Source organism: Equus quagga, chromosome 6 (genome assembly GCF_021613505.1).
Source record: "Equus quagga isolate Etosha38 chromosome 6, UCLA_HA_Equagga_1.0, whole genome shotgun sequence".
NCBI classification, from domain to species: domain Eukaryota; kingdom Metazoa; phylum Chordata; class Mammalia; order Perissodactyla; family Equidae; genus Equus; species Equus quagga.
Window position 1 is genome coordinate 77,418,848 of NC_060272.1, and position 26,030 is coordinate 77,444,877.

General features: G+C 46.6%; 1 protein-coding gene across 6 annotated transcripts in view; it reads left to right on the top strand.

Moving 5' to 3' along the window:
• Nucleotides 1-26,030, top strand: part of SPATA13 (spermatogenesis associated 13) — a 343,789-nt gene that overhangs the window by 306,500 nt on the left and 11,259 nt on the right. For all 6 annotated transcript variants that reach the window (XM_046664701.1, XM_046664702.1, XM_046664699.1 and 3 more), the window contains 4 exons: nt 21,368-21,504; nt 22,375-22,554; nt 22,900-23,085; nt 25,098-25,277. In XM_046664701.1, coding sequence (XP_046520657.1) covers nt 21,368-21,504; nt 22,375-22,554; nt 22,900-23,085; nt 25,098-25,277 — 683 coding nt within the window. The remainder of the gene's footprint in view (nt 1-21,367; nt 21,505-22,374; nt 22,555-22,899; nt 23,086-25,097; nt 25,278-26,030) is intronic.

Below are 26,030 nucleotides of genomic sequence, written 5' to 3' on the forward strand. Positions count from 1 at the left end.
TCTGTTGCTTAATCCAGGGTACAGAGTCCTGAACTAGGAAGTGACAGCAGTTCTGGAGGAATGAAAACTTGGAGGTCAGGCTAATTTGGGTGCTGGCACCCAGATGTGTGGGTGATGGAGGGCACAGGAAAAGAGCGCCCAAAAGGAGGACTTGGTTCCATTCCAGGCATGAGGCAGCGCAGGTGGGACAACTAGGTAAAGATGTCATCACCACACCCTTGATCATAAGGGTCTGACATTGAGGAGGAAGACCAAGGCTAGAGGTAAAGATTTGGCAGTCATCAGCAAATGGATGGTTGTTGTTAAAGCTACAAGAAGGAATGTTATCATCCAGGGTGTCTGTGAAAAATGAGAAGAGGATCAACAGCATTTGGGGACCAGTAAAGGAAAAGAAATCCACAAAGCTAGAAAAGGAATGGCCAGACAGGTAAGTGGTGTCCCAGATGTCAAAGGAAGCTGGCTTCAGGGAGGGAGTGGTTAACAGTGTCATATGTGACCAGAGTCAAGTTAGGCACTCTGAACACTTACTGTGGGTTTTAGTGGCAAGGAGGAGCTTGTTGGCCTAGACCAAAGCGGTTTCAGTTCACCTGGAGGGCAGAGCCAGGAGGCAGTGGGAGGGTGGCTGCAAGGTTGTGGGGGAGTTCAGACCTTAAGGCTTGATACCCTGGTGTTTTATCTATCTTGTTTATCTGTGTTGGTTTTCTGATTTTAGAGCTGAAAATTTCCCATAAAAGCTAAGATTAATTAAAAATAATTTATTTTGCTACCATATTAAAAAATTATTCTGGCTTTATGTTACAGCTTCTGAAAGCTCATTAATATGATTGTGTTGGTGTTTATTTTATTTTATTTTAAAGATTTTATTTTTTTTTTCCTTTTTCTCCCCAAAGCCCCCTGGTACATAGTTGTATATTCTTAATTCTGGGTCCCCTCTAGTTGTGGCATGTGGGACGCTGCCTCAGCGTGGTTTGATGAGCAGTGCCATGTCCGTGCCCAGATTCGAACCAACGAAACACTGGGCCGCCTGCAGTGGAGCGCGCGAACTTAACCACTCAGCCACGGAGCCGGCCCCTGTCAGTGTTTATTTTTACTAAGTATTTTTGAAAGAAATAGTAATTTTAAGTATACATCAGAAAGTTCCATTCCTTGATTTAGAGTTATGATGTACCCCAATTAAGGAAGTGGGAGAGATTTAATCATAAGGGTTTATGCCATTTCAACTTTGATTGTTTTAATTAAATAAATTGTAAGAAATTACTGAAGCATTTTTTTTTAAAGTCTTGCAGTGAAGTTAATAAATTTATTAAAACACTTTAGATTTATTTTGTACTTGGTCAAAACAAAGAAAATAGGTTTTTTTCCTTTGCCTTAGTTTTTTTGTTGTTGCTCCTACTTCTAATTTGTTGGAAACAACACATTTACTCACTGATAGTTCCATTAAAAACAGATCCAACTTATTTCTGTTTTTCCTTAGTATGATCGATAGAGTAAGGCATTTAGAATTCCTGATAGTGAGACCTAATGAATTGCAAAAGGTCAGGGACTCATACAGTTATTCTGGCATTGTTCTGTTCTACTCGTTGTGAGAGTTTATTTTCTTGTTAACAAACCTCTGGGTCAAAAAAACAGTTGAACCCCCATCCTTTCTTGACTAGCTGTTTGACCTTGGGCAAGTTACTTAACCTCATAGAGTCTTCATGTCCTGTCTGTCATAGGAAATGTTAATGTAATCTTCCCCACAGATGTGTGAGAATGGCCTGGTACACAGGGAGCGTGCAGTAAATATTAGCTGTCTTTATTTCGGAGAACTAAAGGCAGGCGTTAATGACACCCAGGACAAGGGTAGTGATGAGCAGTGTTTACATGTTGACAGACAGAGTTCTGAGTTACTTATTTAACCAGCAGTTTAACCTTAGACAAGTCACTTAATCTAATGCGTAAAGCCCTAGAGCCAGGAGTCTATATGGAACAATATTCTGTTTAATTATTATCCAGATATAGGTTAAACAAATTTAAAATGCATACACTCAGATTATTAGGGAAAAAAAAGAAACTTGACTGACTCTTGTCTGTTGATTGTCTTACCCAAAATTTCAGGCCTTATCTAAGGATTTTCCAAAGTATTACCTAGGGACTCCACTAAAATTTTTGTAAAAAGGAAAGAAAAGCAAGAGCAGGTTTGAGGTGGATGTGTGATGCCTTGAAATTATTTTAACCACACCATAAAACCTTTTGGTCTCATCTCTTGTTGTTTGGATTGTTTCTTTCTGCGTCTTCTTTTCAAAAGTTTCCTTTCAATAACGAATCAGAGAGAAAATGTAGAATCAGATCTTCCTGGCTCAGCACCTGTCGAGAGTGGTGGTAACAGCATTCTTGGGAAAGCTGGCTGAAGTATTGCTGACATACGTTTTGGTTGTTTTGCTGGTTGTGTGGATGTCGTGTGTCTGGTCTGGTTCTCTCCTGCCTGCCCCATCCAGCTTTATACTCTAATACCAAGAAACATTGGGCACTGGTGTATTTATTAATGACACAACGTGATCCAGGTCGCTTTTCTTTAGGCAAGTACTTGCAGTAAAATGTCTTCTGCCTGCTAACACGGTGCACATTACGATCCCTCTCTTCTGACCATGCTGTGAGACGGTGTGGGTTCCACAGTCGGAGGAGTTTAGAAATTGTGGAGGAGCTCCGTATACAGGAACAAGTATTGCAAATATGGGCCTCAGGGCCTTAAACCATAGTGCCTGCAAGTCTTAGAGACCATATTAGCTCTAATAGCAGTTCTCTTAGCTGGTATTTCGTGCCTTATCATTGCCAATAATCAGAATTTTAAAAAAGAAACAAGTCTCTGTTTCAGGAAAACATAAAATTTTTAACATTTTTCCAGCAAACTTGTGAAGTTATCTTCTAACAGTTAAAACATTCTCAGTTCTGAAATTTGTATTTGTTCAAATCTTTCTAAACCACTAGAGTTGAAAAGTAAAAAGTCTTCAAAATATCATGTGTCTAATACTAAGTTTCAGAAATTGGATTTTAAAAGGAAAAGAAAGAATATTAAAAGTCAGAGAAAGGAGAGTAAGAGATCTGAACAAGTAGTAAATGGCCACCAAGTGCCATCCACTGTCATGTCTCTGGTCTCGCACACGGGCCTCCACGGCTCTCAGACGCGGTGCCATTTTCTTGCTTAGCTAAGCAGGGTTAAGTTGTAGATATGGAGCTGGTGCCTTAGCCAGATCAGACTGATTTGAGAGCCTTGATCGCTTCCATCTCACTCACTGTGTCCCAGGCCTGGGCTGTGCTTTTCCATCACAAAACACAAAATTATTTCATTTGTGTGTGCAGAAGTATACTTGTTTGTCAGTTTTAAGACTGCACCCTAACGATTACCTTTTGTTAAAACAGAGAAAAAGTGAAATTCGTCCAATCCCTATTTTGCTCTGTTACATTTGAAACATTCCCAGTCCTAAGGATCCAAAGACAGAGGTGAAATACATGGTAGGCCTTGAAGGATGAAAAATCCGCATGTGTTTACAGAAGCAGGAAAAGCAGCAGTCTTAAAATTAAGACAGTACCTCATCTTTTAAAGGGCAGTTTAGTATTTCTTTCTGAATTAGTCTAAAAGTTCTAGTCAGTTCCCAGGAACAGTGCCGTGTTTGGAGCCATTTTTTGAGAGTTTGGGACATGGACTAGGAGTTAGTGATGGGAGGGTTTGTTCAAGCCACCGAGGACAAATCTCCCATCATCGTGTGTGTTCATGTCCACAGTGCACCAGGTTGAAAGGCAGTGGCTTTGAAGGCGCAGAGAGAGGCAACAAGCGTGCGCCCGGTGGTTCTCACCCAGCGTGTTCTGGTAACTCGGGCTCCATTTCCTGTGTGCTTGGTGTGCCTGGGGCCCCCCTTCTGCGGTGAGGAGCCTGGCAGCTGAGTGAGGTTTCAGTAAGACCCACGCTGAGCCTGCCATAGCCGTACACGAGCAGGCAGCATGCTGAAACAGTGTCTACGGTTGTACATCCATGTATGCCAGAAAATGTCACGTGCCGTGTGTTATGTTAAACATCCATGTTATATTTTTTTATATTTCTCTGGAAAATAGCATAACTGTGACCTGTCGATTAAGAACAGTGTTTGTCTTTAATCCATTTGGAATGAAGGGATCACTCTGGATGCTCAATTATTTATGCTAATGGACAAGGGAGCATTGGTCTGAATAAGTGATAGCAAATGTAATGAGTTATTTCCTGTTAAGGAATCCCCTGTTCCAGCCTTAGGAGCACAGCCCACAGCCGCAGGGGGAACACGGAGGGGCGTGTGCAGAACCCTTGCTGTGTGACTCTTGATTCTGGGTAGTCGCTGCTCCTAGGGAAGGTGGACTGTGCCTCCGTCCAGCCAGGGGACAGCTTCCTTGGTTTTTGGCTGCTGTGGTACCCATCCTTGAGCCCATTTGCTAACACTGACAATAGCTGTGCCAAGAAATAGCATTACTCTCTCCTCAGGGGCCTCCTGCTAAATTGTGCCTGTCCTGTAGCTCTTGGTACTGGGGCCATATCCAAACCCAGCGGGGACACAAGTGCCTGGGATAGTCCCAGGTTAAGGACACCTCTTTAGCCCGCAGACAGGCTGCTGCTTTCATGAAGCGGCAGCAGTTGGGGAACCTTGGTTGCTGGGCAGATAACCGGCGCTGGTAATCTTTCTGCATCAGATCAGAAGGTGGTCACATAAGAAAATCTATACCATATAGTGCTTAAAATAAGAATATATCAGAAATTTGGGGCTAAACAGAACCTTAGTGACCACCTAGTCAATCTCGAGAAACAGTCGTGGGGAGGTGAAGTGACGACCATTGTTTGAGTTTGAGGTATCGCTCCTCTTACCTCCCAGTAGCTTCGCGGTACTTCTTTTCCACATGTATGTATGTAGATACATATGGGTCTTAGGGCCACTTTGCCGATAACTTTAATTTCTCTATCTACAGAATAAAAATCATAACATCCCATGTGTTTTCAACTTTTATTTTATCCTCTCTGATTTCTTGATAGTTGATATTAGTATATGGTGTGGCCTTCTCCCCTCTCCTGTGGGACCGAGCCCTTTGCTTAGTTCTCTCCGTGTGTGTAACCGCCCAGCCCTGACCGCGTTGTGTAGTGGTGCCTCCTCCAAGGAGAAGAGATGAGTGTGAGTGTTGGGCAGGGTGGAGTTTAAGACTTGTCTCAACTATGCTGAAGGTTTTTGTTGCAGAATTCTCATTGATCTGGTAAAATATAGGCTCTAATCACTAAAAAAAAATTTTAAGCTAAAAGTCAAACCTTCTCTGTAGCTTCTTCCAAAAATATCTTTCTTGGAAGGGTTGTCGGATCAACATCCTTTGAGAAGATGCCTCACTTAAACACAGTTGTTATTTGTTTATTTCCTTTTTTCCTTTTTTTGTCTTTATTTTGTTTTGAGTGTGCAGTAAAGTCAGTTTACTTCGTGAATGCCTTTGGTTTAAGATCCTGAAATCCCAGGGATCTTAGTGTAGTGCTCTGACCCCGTCTCTGGGTTTAGAAAGAGTCCTTGGGAAACAGAAAAACAGCTCGTCCTCTGGACCAGGTGCCAATGAAAAATGAAAGCAAACAGACCGTTTCAGCAATACTGAGGAAATGTGGCAGAGTTCTTTTTGAAAATTTGTAATTCTAACCCAAAAAAATTTTAAGAAAATGAAAACACTCTGATTTTATTTGCCTCCTACTGGAGTTTAAGCTTTGTTTAACAGGACACCCATCAGAATTAATTCTCACTTTTCACTGTGTTGTAGTATCTCAATATTCAACATTTCACCTCTTCATTCTTCTTTTTTTTTTTTTTTGAGGAAGATTAGTCCTGAGCTAACTACTGCCACTCCGCCTCTTTTTGCTGAGGAAGACTGGCCCTGAGCTCACATCTGTGCCCATCTTCCTCTACTGTACATGTGGGACGCCCACCACAGCATGGCATTTTGACAAGTGGTGCCATGTCTGCACCTGGGATGCGAACCAGCGAACCCTGGGCTGCCAAGAAGCAGAACGTGCGCACTTAACCACTGCGCCGACAGGCCAGCTCCTCACCTCGTCATTCTAACTGAAACCAGGTCTACCCTTTCATCCATGGTCTTTATTAGTTTCTGAATTGATGAAAACACACCAGCATTCAAGATGTTACCTCAGAGCAAAGAATTTCTTGAATTGCCTAGAACAACACTTCTCAAACCCAAATGTGCATTTGAACGCCCTAGATCTTGTTAAAATGCAGGTTCTGATTCCACAGATCTGGCGCGGGGGGCCTGAAGAGTCTTCACTTCTCACCAGCTCCCAGGTTGTGCCAATGCTGGTGGTCCATGTGCCACACTGAGCAGCAAGGCCCTCGCTCCCGTTCTCTGGGGTAGTAATACTCTGTGTGTTACTGTAAAAGGAGAGTTTTGTGGCCAGATGAGATTGGGAAATCCTAGGTTACACAGATGTCATTATTTGAACTTCTTGAGTATGTGGTGTATAGGAAACTTTTCCATAGAGTGTGGTCTGCTCGGAAGAACAATTTCAAGGAGTTTTTGAGTGAATAATTTAAAGAAGCACCACCTGGTGCTGGCCCCATGGCTGAGTGGTTAAGTTCACCCGCACCGCTTCTGGGGCCCAGGGTTTCGCCGGTTCGGATCCTGGGTGCGAACATGGCGCCGCTCATCAGGCCATGCTGAGGCGGCATCCCACATGCCACAACTAGAAGGACCCACAACTAAAATATACAGCTATGTACTGGGGGTATTTGGGGAGAAAAAAGCAGGAAAAAAAAAAAGATTGGCACCTGAGCTAACAACTGTTGCTAATCTTTAAAAAAAAAAGAAGCATCACCTTTATTAAGAAGAGATATGCCCCCGTTGAATGAACTATTTATTAACCTTTAAAAATTTTTGACTCTTTTACATCTTTTTTTAAATACTTGCAAAAGAAAGATTTGAACTGTGACTGTGAATGTGTGTGTGGGGGGGGGGGGTGGGTGTGTGTGCCTTTGTTGTGAATTATTGATGCTGTGAGTTCCCCGGAAAATTTGCCTGAGCTGGATTGAAGGGTGGGATGCACCGAGTCAGTGGAAGTAGCCGCAGATATTTAAAAGTCAGGAAAGCCTACAATATAGCACATAGTCAGCCTGAATATTATAACTAATCATGCAGCTTTGCTTATTGAGTTAGTGCTGTGAATTCTTGGGAGCCAACGCGTTATTAGGCACGTCGGGTTTTTCGGAGTAGCAGTAGCATGGTTGGTCACGTTTATCAGTCCCTAATGAAGTGCCGGCAGTGTTCTAACACTTTGTGGTAGTATGTTCTCGGTAACCCTCAGAGGACTCTTGCTGCCCCGTCATCCCCACCCTGCAGACCGGAACTGAGCTACCGAGAGGCTGGGAGACTTTCCCCAGCGCACCTGTGGAGCAGATCTGGAGCCCAGGCGGCTGACTGCAGAGCGCATCACCGGGAGTGTGCGTTCACTAATTGGCACTGGCGTTTTTAACCAGCTTTCATTGAGGTGTGACCATGTGATCACTAGTTGCATGTATTACCTCATTGTTCATAAAGTTAAAAGGCAACATCTTCCTGTCATGAAAAAATTGAAGGAAGCACACTGTTTGGTAACAGTTGTTTCACAATATAAACCAAAGACTTGCTCATTGTAGGTAACTTGGAAAATATCAGAAAGTATAGAGGAAATAACCCACATGTCATCTAGAGAGAACCTCTTTTAAAAAAGTAATTTTCTTCATTATAGAGGATAATGCACTTTATATTGTAAGATATACATATTACTTTCACATAGTAGAATGTCCACATATTTGCATATATATATATTTTAAACAAAAACCCCTCTTTTAAAGTAATTTTCTAAGTTTACAGTTAACATAATGCAGTATCATAAGTCGAATTCTTGTCATGCCTGGTGTGAAACCCCAACTCCATTTTTGACCTTAGCACGCTCTCTGCTTTTTTTCTCTTGAAATAGATACCTTTTAAAAGCCCTCTGCGAGGCTGACCAGGGCTCTGGGACCGTCACTGAAAGAGGCAAATGCACCCCCACCTTCCCTGAGGGTTCGCGGCCCCCCTCAGCCGCCTGCTCTGCATTTCCTCCCTGGCGGCCCGGGATGTCTGGAGCGGCCAGCCCCACGCCAGGCGGCAGGCAGCCGTCAGTGCTGAGCAGACTCTGGCCGGGAGTGAGTGTGCACAGCGGCGAAGCAGTGAATAAGCGATTTCTGCAGTTTCCGTAGCCGGGAGCCTGTGTGATTCTCCGTGATGCTCAGTCACACCCCACTCCTGCTCTGAATGTGGCTGTTTTGCAAACAGAAGGATGGTAGCTAGAGGGGAGATAGCAAGATTTTGGAGTCTGGAAAGCCTTCACATGGGTATGTGTGCAGAGAACGAATTGTTCTGTCGGGCAAGGTTGCTGAGTCGACTCTCTCTTTCAAGTCGCAGGGCTCTCTCTCTACTGTCAGCTTTCAGTGTGTGTGGAAGCCCGTCTGTGCTAGCAGCGTTCCGAGGGTGGTCTGAGCTGTGGACGGAGTAAATCAGAGCCCTTGGTTTTGTTTATGGCACAGCAGTTGGTATGAAATGGAAAATAAGAAGAAGCAAGCATGGACTGTCCTTTATGAGTTATGGATCTGGTTTGTATTGTGCTGGGTTCCGCCTCCAGTACATGGAATTCCTTTATGCAGAGTTGACTGTTGAGCTATATAAAAATGTTCCTTGCTGATTTGGGGTCTGTGTGGTTTGAGGCTATGAATTGATTTTTGAAAAGTCCTATTTACTGTTTTCAAAAGTGGTGCTGCCCAGTATTCAGTTAGACACGGTTCCTTATCTCGCTCTTGCTTTTCAATATTTTTGTATTGTTAACTAGACTAGTTTCTACTGAAACGCAGAAGAAATGCAGTGCTCTCACACTAAGGAGTTATAAATTGTAATCTGTGTATTCTTAAAAAGGGGTAACAGAAAAAGTACTTCACAGAAAGAATTTTAGCTGACTGCTACACGTGGATGCAGTAGGGTGCTTAGAAGAAGTCTCGTCTCTGTTTTTGCCGTAAATCAGTGCCAGGAGCTCAGATGGGGGGGGACTGAGATTGTAGATGATGACTTGACGGCAGCCTGGGCCTCGCCGGAGCAATAGTTTGTAGTTTGTGTGTCCTCCTTGTTTTGATTGGTTTTCTCTGCTGGCTGAGAGCAGACAGGGATGTGGTTATGGCTTCTATGTCTGGCGGATTAAAGAAACAAGACCGGCATGTACTCCATTTCACTAACAAAAATTTAGAGAAAGAGAAAATACTGGCCCACTGATTTCTGCATTCAGAACGTAGGCATGCCTGCCAAGTGGCTGTGCTTGTTGACTTGAGTGACCGAGTACGATGGTCTCAGTGTCCGACGTGGTCCAAGCGAGGCCGGAATGGAGAGGGGAGGAGTGCTGGCCTCCCCACTCGTCCTGGACCCGATGGGCATCTCTGTGTTTATTCCAGCCAAGCGAGCACAGCCGTGGGCAGCATGGTAGCCCGGGCTAGCCTGTGGCTCCTCCCTCCAGCATTCCTCTGCTCCCAGGGCATGGTTCCCCGCCTTCTTCCCACACTCATGCAAAGGCCAGGCGAAGGCCTGACCCAGCCTCTGGCTCTGAGGGCAACGCTCTCAATGCAGCTACAGAGACACAGCCTGTCAGAATCTCCTGCGGCAAGGCTTTGTGCCCTCCACCCCCCCAACCCCCGCCCAGGCCCTGGTGTGCTGTTAGGGCTCCCATGCCCCAGCCTGGCCGTCAGGAGTGGCCTGCTTCCTTTGATGAGTGTGCTGGAAAGAAGAGGAGCGCTCAGTGCCTCTGACTGGGAGGGCCAGTTCTCTAGAAATCTCTTTTCTTGCTCTGAACGTTCACTGGTTCGGTGTGTTCCGAAGACTGTAGTTCATATACTCACTCCGCTAAACACATATGTATAATGGAAATGACAGCAAACACAATATTTAATTGACTTTAAATGATATGCCAGCAGAAAATAAAGTGTAGAGCTTGCTAAATGGTGGATTCTGTTTTATTCGAGAGCCTCCAGTGGGCAGGGGCCAGGGAGGGCCTGTGAGCCCCGAGGGGCAGCCTGGCTCTCAGGAGGAAGCTCCTGCCGGGAGGAGGCGCCGAGCCCGGGCCATCAGGCTGTGTCTTGTCCTGTCCTGTCCTGTTGGTGTGAGCTAAGTGAGGCCAGGACCCAGGCAGGCACATAGTAAGATGGTTTTGGAGCCAGACAGACCTGGGTTTGAACTCCAGCCCTGCCACTTGGGAGCAGTTACTTAACCTCTTTGAGCGACAGTGTCCTCCTCTGTAAATGGACAGTAATAATTCTAGGATGCTCATGAGGCTTGAAAGAGGTGATTCATATCAAGCGCAGTGCCTGGTACCCACTAAGAGTTCATTCTGGGGATGTGGGGAAACTGAATGGGTTCCTGCTCAGCGTTTGTGCGGCCAACGAGTGAGGCAGCTGTCAGGAATGGGGAGAGGTGGTGAGACCCGGCCTAGGGAGCTGTCAGGGAACAGCAGGTGGAGGAGAGGAGCCCAGGACACATCCACGGGTGGCAGCTGGGATGGACGGGGGAGCCATGGTCAGAGTCAGAAACCTGAGGAGGAGCAGCCACTTGCTAAGAAGAGAAATCAGACTTCAAGGGATAGGCCAAAGATAAAACCTGAGGGCTTGGGGCAAGACACTAAGAAACCCAGACCTAAATCCCAGGTCTGAATAGGAGATGGGACAGAGGGTGGAACGGAGGGCAAGCTTCCAGAACAGGAGGAAGCTGAGCTGCTGGCTCAGGGCTCTCCAGCCATTGCACTCTCAGGAGAGAGTGGAGGGGTGACCCTGGGGGCGTCCAGACCCTCCCGCCTTTACAGAGCCCAGAATACCCACTTTACAGATGAGCCCAGGTAGCCTCTTTTTGCTGAGGAAGACTGGCTGTGAGCTAACATCTGTGCCCATCTTCCTCTACTTTATATGTGGGATGATAGCAAAGCATGGCTTGATGAGCGGTGCCCTGTCCACACCCGGGATCCGAACCAAACTGGTGAACCCCAGGCCACTAAAGCGGAACGGCGCAAGTAACCACTGCGCCTCTGGGCAGCCCCCACAGGTGGCCTCTTTATAATGATGTAGAGCATACTTGACACAACTCTAGGGTGAGTTCTGACTTCAAACTGGGAGGAAAGAAAATTATTCCTAGATAGTTTAAAATAAAATTTATTAAACCATTTGTAGAAACAAAAATCCACTTTTAGGGGTTTGGTGTAAATTAAGGTCAGTTATGATATAAGTTACTCTTGTCACTGCTCTGGGCAGCAGAAGTCCACAGTGGCCCTAAGCTGAGTACAGATGTAAACTGTAGAGAGAATTATTTTCAAAAGACCCTTAGACATAATAAAAGGTTACCAGTAAAGGCTAGCATGACCATTTCTGGGACCCTCTTGGACCTTCTTATTGTCAATAAAAGATTCAAAAATACTATTTATGGAAAATGGCTTGAAAGTCTAGATTAGGCATAGCAGTGACTTTCCTGAGAGTAACATTTTAGATTCTAGAATCTGAAAGATATTTCATGCTTTAATTCAGTCAACTAACACTAACTGTAATAAGCACGTTCCTTGTCCCTGAGAAGGTCACAGCTGGGGTGGGAGTGGGGGCGGGTCTGAGGAGGTAGACACATAAACAGCTGGTAGAATACCGTAGTTGAACAGCTAAAATATAGCAGCAATATAATTGTGATAAGTATTTTAAAAGAGGGTAAGCCTAATGTTCTTCTAGAACATCAGAGACAGAGATTGTCATCGCAGGGGGTCAGGGACAATAGGGAGGAGAACCGCAAAGTCCTGGAGCCTGTCTCCAGGCAGGAAGAGTAACTGCCTTGAAGGACGAGTCGGAATTTGAGGGGCTGTTTTGGGCGGGAGGTCGCTCCAGGTGGAGAGGTCCGCCTGGACGAAAGGGTTCTGTCCTATTTGTTAATACAGGGAACATTCACTGGTACAAAGGGGCTAAAGCAACTGAGGGGATCAGAGTCCTGTGCCCTCCAACTTGTGGCTGGCTGCGTGGACAGGCCAGAAAACCCACACATGCTAGAACACATCCGCACATGTGGGTTTGAAGGAAGTTTAGCCTCAAGTTCCCGTGGTCCCCATGTTTAGCCAGGCATCAGAATCACTTGGAGAGGGGCTGACCCCGTGGCCAAGTGGTGAAGTTCTCGCGCTCCGCTGTCACCACCCAGGGTTTCACCGGTTCGGATCCTGGGCACGGACACGGCACCACTGGTCAGGCCATGCTGAGGCGGCATCCCACATGCCACAACTAGAAGGACCCACAGCTAAAATATGCCACTATGTACTGGTGACATTTGGGGAGAAAAAGCAGAAGAAAAAAAAAGATTGGCAACAGATGTTAGCTCAGGTGCCAAATAAAGAAAAAAAAAGAATCACTTGGCGAGCTTTTGAAAATAGCTTCTCCACAGACATCCCCGCCTCACCTCCCCACCCTGTCAACAGCCTGGTTCTTGCTGTGGCCCAGTGAAGGGCAGCAGTCTGTTTTTCTAAATGTTCCCCATGTGCTTGGATACTATCAACCCTGGGTGTTGGGAGCCGCTGAAGAGGGGTGGCCCGGAAGCTGCATGTTGGATGTTGAACCCTGTTTGACATCAACCCCCTGAGGCCCGGCTCGTGCCCTCTGTGTTCTGGTGCTGAGGGTTTTGGCCCACGGTTTCGCCCACGCAGCAGCGGCCTTGCGAAAGCTGCGCCCGGCTCTGAACACCGGCTGCCTGCCGGCCGGCCTGCGTTTGCCATTTCCGTTTTTAAGATGGGAAGCGAGAATGGCTTATCTGGAACCTGAGGAAGTCTGAGTGATCAGCAGGAGGTTTGCTGAAATGTGTGTTTTTAACAGATTAGTCTAAGCGGGGGAATTTCCCTGAAGTCACTCCTGTGTGAGTGAGGGGAAGTCCCCATCGGGGAGCGGCCCTGGCCGGGAAGAGTGCTCGCTGCTCACAGGGAGGCGGTGTTGGCCATTGCCTGGGCCTGAGCGGGACGCCTGCCGTGTGTGTATTTAACAAAACCCTTCCACAGGCACCCTGTCACCATGGCGCCGGGAGACAGGTGCAAGAGGCGGCATTTTTCTCAGTTACTGGTGAGAAAGCAGAGACTCAGAGCGTTCAGGGCCTTTTCTAACGTGGCCTCACTGGAACCCAAACCAAGGTCTTTGGGCTCCCAGTCCGGTTGCTTTTGAAATGCTGCCACTCTGATCAAAAGCCTTTAAATGTGCAGAAATAAGTCAAAGGAGAGAGAGGCCCATTGTATGTCTTGAGAAAACTCTGCGGCACATGGCCTGGGGGCCTGCGTTCTGGGTGCGTGAATCACACTGCCACAGGAAGTCCTCGTCTTTGGGCATGTGTGATAAAATAAAGTTTTCCATTGTTGACTTTTGATACTTCCTGTCATAAAAGCTCACCTTTAGAATCAGTTGTCAGGTTTCGTCCCTTCTCAAATGTGACATCTAAGTTTAGACAGAAGAATGTGACTTATCTGAGGAGGGTGGAAGCTGTTTATTGTTGGCCTTTTAAAAAACTTATATTGCCTCTAATTTTATTTGCAACAAGTCCTACTGACTTAAAAAATGGCATATCCTCCATGAATACATGGTTCTCTCCTAAAGCTGCATCTGGCCAGCTGGAAATGTGGCCTGGGGTTTCCTCAGACGGCAGTACAGCCTGGAGAGTTGATGAGATTGTCTAGGAAGCAAGGAAAGATTTGAAGACAAGGAAAATTCAGAAGCTGAATCTTAAGATACAACTGTGACAGGGGCAGGGCTAATAAAGGAATGAATGGTGCCCCAGGAAGGAGGCGGCCCAAGTACAAGGCGCAGGAGACCTGGGATGACAGCCCTTCCAGAAGGATGTTAACTGTAACGATTAAACAAGCATGTTACAAATTCATTTCCCAAAACTTCAGAATATTTATACATATTTACTCTATGGAAAAGGTATGTTTCTCAGAATTGTCCCTAGCCAGAGGTATGTGCTAAAACTCAGTATGCAGAGCTTTTAGATGATGAAGAATGTTCTCACTGGGTTCAACTGCAGCTTTAAGAAGTGCTATGGAAAAAGAGCATAACGTATCTGCTTTCATATTATGTGTAGGAGTTTGGGGTTTTACAAGTGATTTCAGTTTGCAGTAGTCTATCTCCATGTTTACAAGGTCATTTTCAAAAAGGCTTTTCCAACCTATTTATTCAACAAAAGAAATAATACAGTTGGTGAGGACACAGAGAAATCGGACCCCAGTGTACTGTGGGTGAGGATAGAGAATGGTGCAGCCATTATGGAAAATGGTATGGAAGTTCCTCAGAGAGTTAAAATAGAACTGCTGTGTGACCTAGCAATCGTACTTCTTGATGTGGATCCAGAAGAATTCAAAGCGGAATCTTGAAGAGGTATTTCCACACCGTGGTCATTGTATCATTATTTACAACAGCCAAGAGGTGGAAGCAACCCAGGTGTCCACCGACAGATGAATGGATAAGGAAAACATGGTGTGTGTGTGTGTGTGTGTGTGTATATATATATATATATATATACACACACACACAATGGAATATTATTCTACCTTGAAAAGGAAGGACATTCTGATACGTGCAACTCCGTGGATGAACCTTGAGGACGTTATGCTAAGTGAAATAAGCCCGTCACAAAAGGACAAAAACTATGTGATTCCACTCACATGAGTTATCTAAAGCAGTCAAACTCATAGAAACAGAGAGTAGAAAGGTGGTTATGAAGGAATGGGGGGAAATAGGGGGAAAGAGAATTAGTGTTTAATGGATATAAAGTTTCAGTTTTGCAAGGGGAAAAGGTTCTGTGGCATAACAATGTGAATGTACACTATTCTACTGTATACTTAAAAATGGTTAAGATGTTAATTTAATGGTATGGTATTTTTTTACCACAATAGGAAGGAATAAAGGAAGGAGTTAATTTATTCTTTTATTGTTAGAATATATTCATTTCTCCTAATGTTTCTGAAGCACATTTTAAGAATTTATAGTAGCTCTACATCATGCAAAATTCCCCTAAATAAAAAGTCGACATTGTTAACCTTAGTGTCTGGTTGAAGGTGGCCATCAGGAAGAGTGTGGAAGCCGGTGGTTTACAGGCAGCACGGGCCTGTTGTTTGGACCACAGTGAAGAGGTCTGCCCAGCCTTGGTGGACAGTGGGCTTTGGCACATGTAGGAGATAAGCGTGTTTAAGTAGAGTGGAGTCAGACTATAGAGAGCCTTGAAATATTGCAGAAGAATTTTGTCATGATGCGATAGATAACCACTATGTAGTTTCTTGTGGAAATGAAAAACTACTGTTTTAAGAAGTTTACCTTGGAATATAGGGTGGCTTGGAGGGAGGGGAGGTAGAAACAGGAGGCCTGAAGACTTGCTGGGAGAATATTCTAGCTACAAGCTGGGATGAGTACCGAATGGGAGGCAGGAAGACCTGGATGTGCATCCTGCCTCAGACCGAGCACTTGTGTAGCTCAGTTATATTTAAACTTCTTGGAACCTTAGTTTCCCCATCAGCAACTTGCACTTCAACTGAAAAACATTTATTGAGTGCCTTGTGTATGTCAGGTATTATGCTAGGTGCTGGGGATACAAAAATAGAAAGACTGTCCCTTTGCTAAAGGAAGTTACGGTCTTACAAGGGAAATACACAGGTAAAGACAGTGAATGTGGGGAATTGTAGGAAACCGTGCGCTGCACAGACACAGCATCAAAATGTGGCACTAAAATCCTTCCCATCTAGACACCAGGTACAGAAAAATCCAGCCGCCTAAGAGGCATGTAATTATTGGACAGGAACCAAGGAGTCATCAACTTAGAAGGGACTTTAAAATAAAGGATAAAGTAGAAAACTTAATTGGATCATGGCAGACCCAGTTGGGAACAGGGATCAGGAGTAGGAAAAAAGGGTGAACAAAAGGAGAAGAGAAGAGGATCAGTGACTATTGCTACTATCCAGAATGATGCAGGATTACACTACAATTTGGGTACTAAGCTATTTTCGATATTTGGCAGTTTTTGTCTTCTCACTAATAACAAAGGTAGTACTGGAAGAGGCAGGGCCACCCAGCAGTAGGAGTCAGGCGATGGTGGCTTGGGGCCTGCCACACACAGCCGTGTGGCATTGTGACTTCAGTGTACTCACCTGCAAACTGGGAAAACTAATACTGCCCCCACATAGCATTGTCATGAGGCTTCTGTGAGCTGATAGACGCAGAAAGGCCTAAAAGAGTGCCTGGCACATTGTAAGTGCCCAATAAAATAATCCTGCACCTCTGTAATGGTTTTCAGCTTACAGAGTGCTTTCGTATATCATCATTCCATTTGAGGCTCACAGCAAAGTAATAATAGCAATTACTTGTTGAGAATTTACAAACAACCCAGTGAGATGGGTATTATTATCCACATTGGACAGACAGCAAAGCTGGGAAGGAACTTGACCAAGGATTCACACTAAAGACAAATTGTGCAGTGCTGTGATTTGAAGCCAGGTCTGTCTGACCCCAAAGGTCTGCTCTTAGTCTGTGTGCTGTATTTCTGTCCATCCAACAAATACTTACTGAGCACCTGGGTGTGCCAGGTGGGGTCTAGGTACTAGGAATACAGTCAAGAACAAAGCAGACAATCTCACTGCCTTTATGGAGCTTACATTTTAATTGGAGGAGGGAGACAACAAACAAAATGTATCAGATGGTGATAAGTGCTATGGAGGACCATAAACCCGGAAGAAGATGGGGCGGGAGTGAGAGTTGCAGTTTGAGATGGGATGGTCGGGGAAGGACTTGCTGGAGTTTGTGTGCTGGGGGAGGGATGTAGCGCAGGGAGCAGCCCTGAGGAGGGGTGCCGGGTGTGTGAAGTGAGGAGCCGTCAGGCCAAGGCTGAGCAAGAGGGCAGCTGAGGCAGTGTGTTGGGGGAATGGTCTGCAAGGGCCTGGCTTTCTCCCCTGGGGACAGTTTGGAAAAGCAGAATGAACGATCTGACTTCCAAATGGTTCAGCAGGATCACTCCAGCTGCTTTGATGAGAATCTTAGGGGAGGGGAGGAGAGGGGTGGCAGCAGGGAGACCCTCTGGAGCGGCCAAGCTGGAGGGGACCAAGCTTGAGTGGTGGAAAACCCATGAGAAGTGGCGAGCGTCTGGTCACGTGCTGAAGGGAGGGACAGGATGTGCTGATGAGCTAGACATGAGATGTAAGAGGCAGAAGAAAAAGAATGACCTCTGAGTAGATAAAACATGTAAACTTATTCCCATTTTACAGATGGGAGAACTGAGGTTGGCAGAGGATTGGTGACTCACTCCAAGGTCATTTAGCTAGAGAGTTGGTAAAGCTAGGTCCTTTGCTCAGGGATGTTTACCCCAAATTCCTTCACCTTTCCCTGTACATAGTGCGTCTCTCCCGCCCCAGGCCTCCGGCCGCATCGCGCTTACCCACTGGGAGGCTGCGTCAGCTGACCCGAGCATGCAGAACCATCTTGTTTCCTTGGGGTCAGTAAATATTCATCCGTGGTGTTGAAACGCTCCCTGTGAAATCTCTCTCGTGATCCACCTCAGCCAGAGCTACTTTCCTGAGTGTTTATAGGAGCAGCCTAAGAGACCGTCTAGTGTGTGAAGTCTGCGTCTATTTCCAGAGAACTCTATTGCAGTTCCTCCTGTAAAAGTCTGCATTTTTCCAATGGAATCCTTTTTTCACTTGACTCCTGTAAATTGTGAAATTGTACGTTACCACCACTGGCTTTTTTTTTTTCCTCTTTATTGATTTTCATACCAGCAGCCAGATCAGGAGGTAAAGAATTCTCCCCAGGGAAACACAGTTCAGTGGGTCTTTGAGGGAGAAAGTGTCATTTTCAGGGCTTTGCTGTGGGCAGGAGGCCCAGGCCCCTCACCTTACTGAGCTTTGCTTCTTTGGGCTCACCCGCGGTGGAACGTGCCAGCCTTGCCAGAGCAGTGCGTGCTGAAGTTGGAAGATCCTGCCCCCGTGGGTCTCCTCACAGACCACGGGTTGTGTGTATCCTCACCTAGGAGCCTTAGACTGTTTCAGCCGTTAACCCACACAATTGCTGGGCGTGATGGACTGGGCAGCTGCTCTAAGGCCTCCAGTTAGAAAGCTTTCAGCTTTGGTGTTGTTTTCTTTGTAGTCTAAGGCAGACTCATGCATGTACAAATATAGTTGCTTCCTCAAGACTTTCTCCCACACACCCCCCCTAAACACACACACCAGGAAAGTGCGCTAGACCAGGTGACCTCGCGTCCTCTGCCAGCAGCACTCTGACCCTGGCACTGGAGGCGGAAGTCACCACATGCCGTCCAGGCTCCTAGACAGGCTCACGCATGCTGCTCAGACAGGGCTGCCAGACTTCCTCAAGACCCCTGCCCAACCCCCCAGCGCTAGACAGCAGAAGCACAGGCAGCATTGCACTCCCGAGGGAAGCCCCCCTGAAAGAGGACCCTGGTATGTGGTCTCGCTCTCTCCCAGGGATGGACACACCCGCACATTCATGCACACACACAGCTGGCTCTCTGCTACCCGCTTGCCTACACTCCCCTCACCTGGGACACCCGTGGTGCCGTGGGCCAGGTGCTGCTTCTCTTCCATGGTCAGTCAGTTATCAAGCTGGGGGCCTAGGAGGCAGTGCCAAGGGTCTGGAGAGGTGTCATCTGCTTCTGGACGTTGTGGTCAGGTTCAGGAACCTTCCTCCGCTTCAATGCCTTCATCCGTGAGGCTGCCTACCTTCACTTTTACCTTTCTGACACGCACGCCATCTTTCCCACGTGAGGCTGGGGATGGGAACGGGGAGGGGAGGTGTGAGATGGTGCTGGGCACGCGTGGTCAGAGTCCGGGACTCACTTATCCTCCAGGAGCTCCAGCTCAGCTGCACAGTCATCAGCTCATCGCCAGTTCCCTGACCTGATGTCCAGCACCCTGTCCTCGATGGGGAGGCCACCTGCTTACCTACCTGGGACACACATATGCAGGCTGATGGGCTGTGATTCACCATGCAAGCGCTGTCGTAGAAGTAAGCCTGGGGGCAGCTGGCTCCACCTGGGCTCACAGGAGGGCTCTGAAGAACGGGTGACTGCAGCTGGGTTGTGGAGGTTTCCCAGGTGCAGAGGGGCCCCTCAGGCTGAGGGAAAGCATATGTAAGCATGGGCCCTTGTAGAGACCTGGCTTGCTGGGCGTCACTGAGAGGGGCTCTGTGCAGAGCTCAGGCCCAGAGGACGGGGCCACAGGGAGCAGCGGGCCACCCTGTGAAAGCCGGCTCACGCTCTGCCTCCCACCGTTGTTCTCCATGTGCTCAGCGTGTCTCTGTTGTCTCCTTTACTTGGCTTGAACTTGTCATCGTAATCGTGGTCCTGTGTATGCTTGGCGAGGAAAACTTAAGAATCTGATGCATGAAATATAATCATATAGCTTATTTTCACAGTGTTTATTACCCCCCATTGTTCCAGATCTTTTTCAATAGTTTTCATTGTTTTAGTATAAGAATTCTAGGCTCTGTTTACCAAATGTGTTGCTTTTAAAAGTTGCTTACAGCAGCAGCACGGGTGGAATGATAGGGAACTCGGTGTGCAGAACTTGGGAGCGTGGTCCAGGGAGCAGTGGAGCACCTGAGCTGTGGCTCGTCCAGACGGGATGGGCTGTGAATGTCAAGTGCACATCAGATTTACAGACTTCCTGTAAAACAAGGAATAGAAAATAGCTCATTTAAAAAAAGTTCTTTAGTTTAGAAAGTAGACCTGTCCCCTGCAGGTAAAGTTACTAGGAATTCAGATTCTCAAGTCCTTGAGAAAAGCAAGGGCAGACAGCATCTCCCAGTGCCATCTCAAACTAACCTTCATCCTTCCCACCACACTAGCTTCTCCTCTGACTTTCCTGTCTTGTTAATTCTCCCAGTGACTTGGATTTTCTGAATTATCATTGACTTGTTCTCTTGGTTGCTCCAGACCTCAGCTCGACCAGCACAACATTCTCAATTTCAGTTCCCTTTGCCGTTTCCCTGGTGCCGCACCTTAGTACCACTCACTGCAACTCACCCGCCGTCTCCCCAGCTGGTTTCCCTCGGTCAAATGTCTGCCTCACAGCCCAGCTCCCACCACGCTCACTGCCATCACAATAACGTTCACTGAGTCAATCCCTGCTGTGAATCAAAGATGCCAGGAATTTGACACACATCATCTCACTTAATTCTCCAAAAAGAAGAAAATACTTTTTACAGCAGAGGGATGTGAAGCTCAGAGAGATTAAGTTGCTTGCTTAGGATCCCATGCCTATGGACGGTCAGGGGTAGAATTCAGACCAGGCTTCTGTGACTCTTTCTGTAGTGGCAGGGGACCTCTCTTCACACTTGCCACTCCCTTACTCAGAACCCTCAAAGAACAGCCCCATTGCTCACTGTAGCCCTTGAGGCCCCCACCTTACTTTTCCAGTCTGATCTTTTATCGGATGTCCTGGTGTCCATGTACATGCGTTTCAAGTCGAGCCGCTTTTTGTTCTCAATCAAGAGGCATCTCAAGTATCCTGAGGACCAGCTGCCTCTTCCGTGAAGCCTCTTCCCGTCCTCTTCACAGGAATATTCTCTTTCTCTGTAGAATTCCCTCCACTCGGTGACAGATGAGCCTTGGGGAGAGTAGCCCTGTCTCCAGAAAGACAGTCTGAGCGCCAGGGTGGTCAGTGCACAGTGCTGCTCGCATCCTGGAAGGGTCTTCCTCTTGTTTGGTAAAGGTTCTGTCTCATTCCTGTGCTGGCACAGTGAGTTCCAGCACTCCCATTCAGGGACGGCTAGTGAGAGTGACCACGTGCTCTTACTTAGGATGCTCTCAGCACCTTTTGGTTCAGTAGCACTGCTGCCTTACAGCTAAAAGATGGAAGCAGAACACTTTTTTTAAAAAAAGCTGTATTTTTCATTTTCTTTTCCTCCTCAACATATTGCTTAGAAATATTGTTACCCATATTTATGATTTTTACATCCGCTTTGGAGCACAAATTTCCAACTATATCCCTCATAGTTCACTCAATATCCTACCTCACAAAATAACACTGTGCTAACTAACGTTGGCAGTACTCTCTGGAATGTTCCTCTTCTCACTTAATGTGACACTCCGCCCCAGCTCTTCTTAGCATCAACTGCTGCCTTTGGATTAACAGATCAGTAGAAGTTTCCTAATGATTTCTTATTCTGGGTAAAATAAAAATGATTCCTTTCCCTTGAGGGTATGTTCTCAAAGGTCATTTGTTTTGTCATTTAACATTTTTTTGTTAGCCATGTCTTTTAAACCATGCCTTCTCTTTTTTTTCTAGTTTCTTCAGATGGAGGTACTGAGTCCTCTGCCCTAGTGGATGACAATGGCAGTGAGGAGGACTACAGCTATGAAGACCTGTGTCAGGCCAACCCCAGATACCTGCAGCCAGGCGGGGAACAGCTGGCCATCAATGAGGTACTGGAACGCCACACGACACCGGCGAATGTTAGGTACCGACTTTCAGGGGCCAGGATCACTTCAGGCTTTGCTCTCTGATGATTTCTTACTAATCATATTCTAAAACCTGGAACTCTGATTAGAAAAACACTGATTTTCCAGCATTTTAAGGACAGTTTATGTGATTCAGGTAACTAAAGCTCATCCCTCTCAGTTGTACAAGCACTTGGAGTTCTTGCACGGAGCATAAGTCCTCAGTGAGTCAGCATCCCCGTTCATGTCCCCACTTGTCGCTGTAGAATATGATGATGTCCCTCAGAGCTGAGGGGATGTGCACAGTCATCTGCGCCTGCGGCAGACCAACATGAGCTGTGTCCACTCTTTACTTTTATTATTGTTAAATACCCAGAAGTCATTCTGTGTTCTCTGTAATTGCATTTAGGTAGAAGGTTTATTCAAATCATGAATAAAGCATGAACAGTAAGCTCTGGGTGAAGCTGTGAGGGTCTTGCAGTGAAGTCTGGGCATAACCTTTGGAGGCGGGAACTCTGACATCTGCTCAGAAACCATTTCTGGGGTCAATATTCCAGATATTCCAATTTAGATAACTGATCTACAGATAAGGGAGCTCTTGATAGATCTTTTAGGATGTGGGTTTGGGGTTTCCTTTAAGAGCGTGTGAGAGATGCCCACCTGGTTTTGTTTTCCCTGATAAGGTTTTCTCCGTTCATTTTGTATAACAGTCGAACAGTAAGTATTGACCAAAGCCATGGGTGTACACAAATGAGAACCAGAAGGTGTCGTGTCAACCAGAGGGCGCACTGCGTCTCCCACGCTGTTCTACCTGCCCAGTTTTGCCCTAAGCGTGCCCGCTTGTCTCCATTCCAGCTGATCAGCGATGGCAGCGTGGTCTGCGCAGAAGCCCTGTGGGACCACGTGACCATGGACGACCAGGAACTGGGCTTCAAGGCAGGAGACGTGATCCAAGTTCTAGAAGCCTCCAACAAGGACTGGTGGTGGGGCCGGAATGAAGATAAGGAAGCCTGGTTCCCCGCCAGCTTTGTCAGAGTAAGTGTGTGGCACTTCCCACTTTTCACAAGTGTCTATGAGGGAGCGGGAGAATGGTTTCAGGCCCAAACTCACTCCTCCTACAGATTCACTCCTTTAGAATTGCTTTAATCAAACCTTTAAGTTGCTAGACTGGGTTGGAGGAAAACTTCAAGGTAAACTGTTGTTTGGCATTGCTGCTGCGTTTGGGGCCACTGTCACAGTGTGGCTCTGCTAAGGACGTGAAGACTTAGGCTGGAGCCAGGCTGCCTCCTAACTGGTCATGGAGAAGTGGAAACCAGGAAGGCCTGCCTGGTTCCGGGGCCACTTCCCCCAAGTCACCTGTCCCCTGTGTGTGGACCGCAGCTGCGTGTCAATCAGGAGGAGCTGTCGGAGAACTCCAGCAGCTCCCAGGGCGAGGAGCTGGAGGAGGACGCTGGCAGGAGCCGCCACAAACACTCTGAGAGCAAGCACCAGATGCGGACCAACGTCATCCAGGAGATCATGAACACCGAGCGCGTGTACATCAAGCACCTCAAGGACATCTGCGAGGTAGGGCTCCGGACCTTGTGGCCTCACTGAGGCCGTTGTAGGAGTGCATGACGTGCCTGTGTCGCCACACAGGCCCTCGAGTTTACATACTTTCTGCGCCCCTTGGTTCCCCTCACCCCCGCTCCTGCCCGTCTGTCCCTGCACAGACTGCTCGCTCGTGTGGCACTTGCTGTCTGCCTTGGTGAGCATCTGCGGCTCTGGGACCGCTGTTGCAGCCAGTCCTGTCCTCAGGGCACCATTCTGCTCTGTCTTCAATGGTCTTAGCTCCTGAGATTATTCAGAGTGAATGACGGTCAGGGAAGGCAGCACCCTTTAGGAGCACACTTGACTTTACAAAGAATCAAAGGATTGTCAGGGTCTACAACCCACTGCATCCGATCACTGACTCACAGACAAGATTCTGAGTCACTGAGATGCAGACAAAAAAATTGTTTTATCTGGTCATGTCCAAGGCTATATCCTGCAGTGTCATGATATTTCTACTCGGCTATAAATTTATTTCTCCTGTGGTATTTTTAATTTTCGTGGATTTTGTACAAGTGTTGATGCTGAGCCGCAGTTCCCCCGGTCTGATGACTCCAGCTGTCCTGGCTGTGAGCGCTGACCTCTGCACCCTCAGTTTGGCACTGAAGACAGGCTGAAGGGGGAGAGCTGGCCATTTTCTAACTGGATTAACTGGCCAGATAAAGACATACCAGTGTTTAGATTATCTGTGCCCACCGTCTTGTTCTGTATAAATATGTGCTTAAGGGAGTTTCTTTAAAGTCGTATTTTAGGAAAGTAAAAATAATTGCCAGTAATCGTTGAGCCTTGACTGTGTGCCTTCCCTGTGCCTGGGTTAACTCCTCTTATACTCACAGCACTCCCACTAGGCAGGTCCTGTCAGCTCCTATTACAGGTGAGGAAACTGAGGCACAGAGAAGTGAAGTGGTGGGGTTGGGATTTAAATGGGACAGTCTGCCCAGAGCCTGTACATGGAGCCTTTATGTTGTCTTTTTTGCTAAAATTCCTATCAACTAGTCGGTGGTATGTGTTTTACCATACGGTCGGGTTAGTCTGTATAATTATATGATGCTGATTTGGGAATGATCATTACATAGACTTATGGCCTTTCCTTCCTACTGCACCGACTCCTGCCCCAGCCATAGTACCACTGGCATTTTCCACAGAGAATTAATCGTGCTCTCATCAGTGCAGGCTTCGGGTGAGAGATCTCCAGGCTTACACTGTGTGTAGGCATGTAGGCAGTAGGTGATGGTGGAATCCTTGGGTGGGGTGTTCTTGCTACTCCGCCATGATAGTGAGCAGAGCTGTCTGAGCTATTGAGCCGGCGATGGCATTCTGTATGTGACAGGTCTTCTTGGCCATGAAATGGAATTAGGGATGGGAGAATGGTTATCTTAAGAGTTTAGAAAATACCAGTTTCTGATCTCTAGTATTTGAAACCAAGCAACTTGTTTCATGAGTATGATCTGGAACCTTTATATGGTTTCTTGAATTATAAATCCAACCACACATACCTTTTCTCTTTCCTTTTGTTTTTTGTGGGTTTTTTAAAATTTTTTTATTTTTTTTTTTTTGAGGAAGATCAGCCCAGAGCTAACATCTACCGCCAACCTCCTCTTTTTGCTGAGGAAGACTGGCCCTGAGCTAACATCCATGCCCATCTCCCTGTACTTGTGGGATGCCTGCCACAGCATGGCTTGCCAAGCGGTGCCATGTCCACACCCGGGATCCGAACCAGCGAACCCCGGGCCGCCGAAGCAGAACGTGGGAACTTACCTGCTGAGCCACCAGGCCGGCCCCTCCTTTTGTTTTTAAAATATTTATGGCACATTGTAATCGTGGAAGTATGATTACCCCACCAGGGACCCATGGAGGTTAAAATACTTTTCTCTAATTAAAATCCACTCCAAGACAGTGGCTTTTGGCCAAAAAAAAAAAAAAACCTGTATTATTCAAATAAATAATTTCTAAGTTAATTTTTTAAAGTTTACTTTCCTGTTTTCCAGGGGTATATTCGACAGTGTCGCAAGCACACGGGAATGTTCACTGTTGCACAGCTAGCCACCATTTTTGGAAACATCGAAGATATTTACAAATTCCAAAGAAAGTTTCTGAAAGACCTTGAGAAACAGTACAATAAAGAGGAACCTCACTTAAGTGAAATAGGATCCTGTTTTCTTCAACATGTATGTCACCCATTACTTCTTGTTAATCACATCTGGTTAAATAATTTTGAAATGTTTCTCCACTAAAAAGAGGAGTCCTTTTTGTTTTGTTTTAGTTCTTTGTTTGCTAGATTAATTTCCTATAGGATGGAGATGTCATTTGTAAATTAAGTCAATTGGTTTATATGGTTAATCTTTACCTAAATACCCCAAGTCCATTTTTTCAAAGTCTTCCCACTTTTATGCAGTTGGGGTTAAGGGGATGTATCTGGAGTAATCTCTAACGAGACTTCTCGAGTGTCTGTTGCATGTGAAGCACTGTTGTCAGGGTTTCCTTCTCTTAGCGCTTGCCCTGCTCTGACGTGGGCATGATGACCTTCCCCGTGTTCCGGATGCGGACACTAAAGCCCGGAGGGCGACTGGCCCAAGGTGGCGCATTAGTCAGTAAGTGGCAGGTGCGAGTTCAGACCGAGGCCACAATAGTAGTAATAATAATAGCAATGACAGCACCGCCTCCTTAGGTCGCCCTTGCTGGGTGCTGAGCTGAGTCGCTCCATAGAGGAGGGAGAGTGGGAGCTGATGCTTGGGGGGAGGGGTTGTTTCTGAATAGCTGAAAATACTGCTGTGGTGATCGTGCAGGTGGGGGATTGGCCCCATAGGTGCACTGGTCCTATCTGGGGCTTCCTAACAGACCTGTCTGGCCTGAGGAGAAGGTTCAGGAGAGGAGTCGTGAGAGGGAAGCTTCGAAGGTCAGTGAAGGTCAGGCTGCAGAGC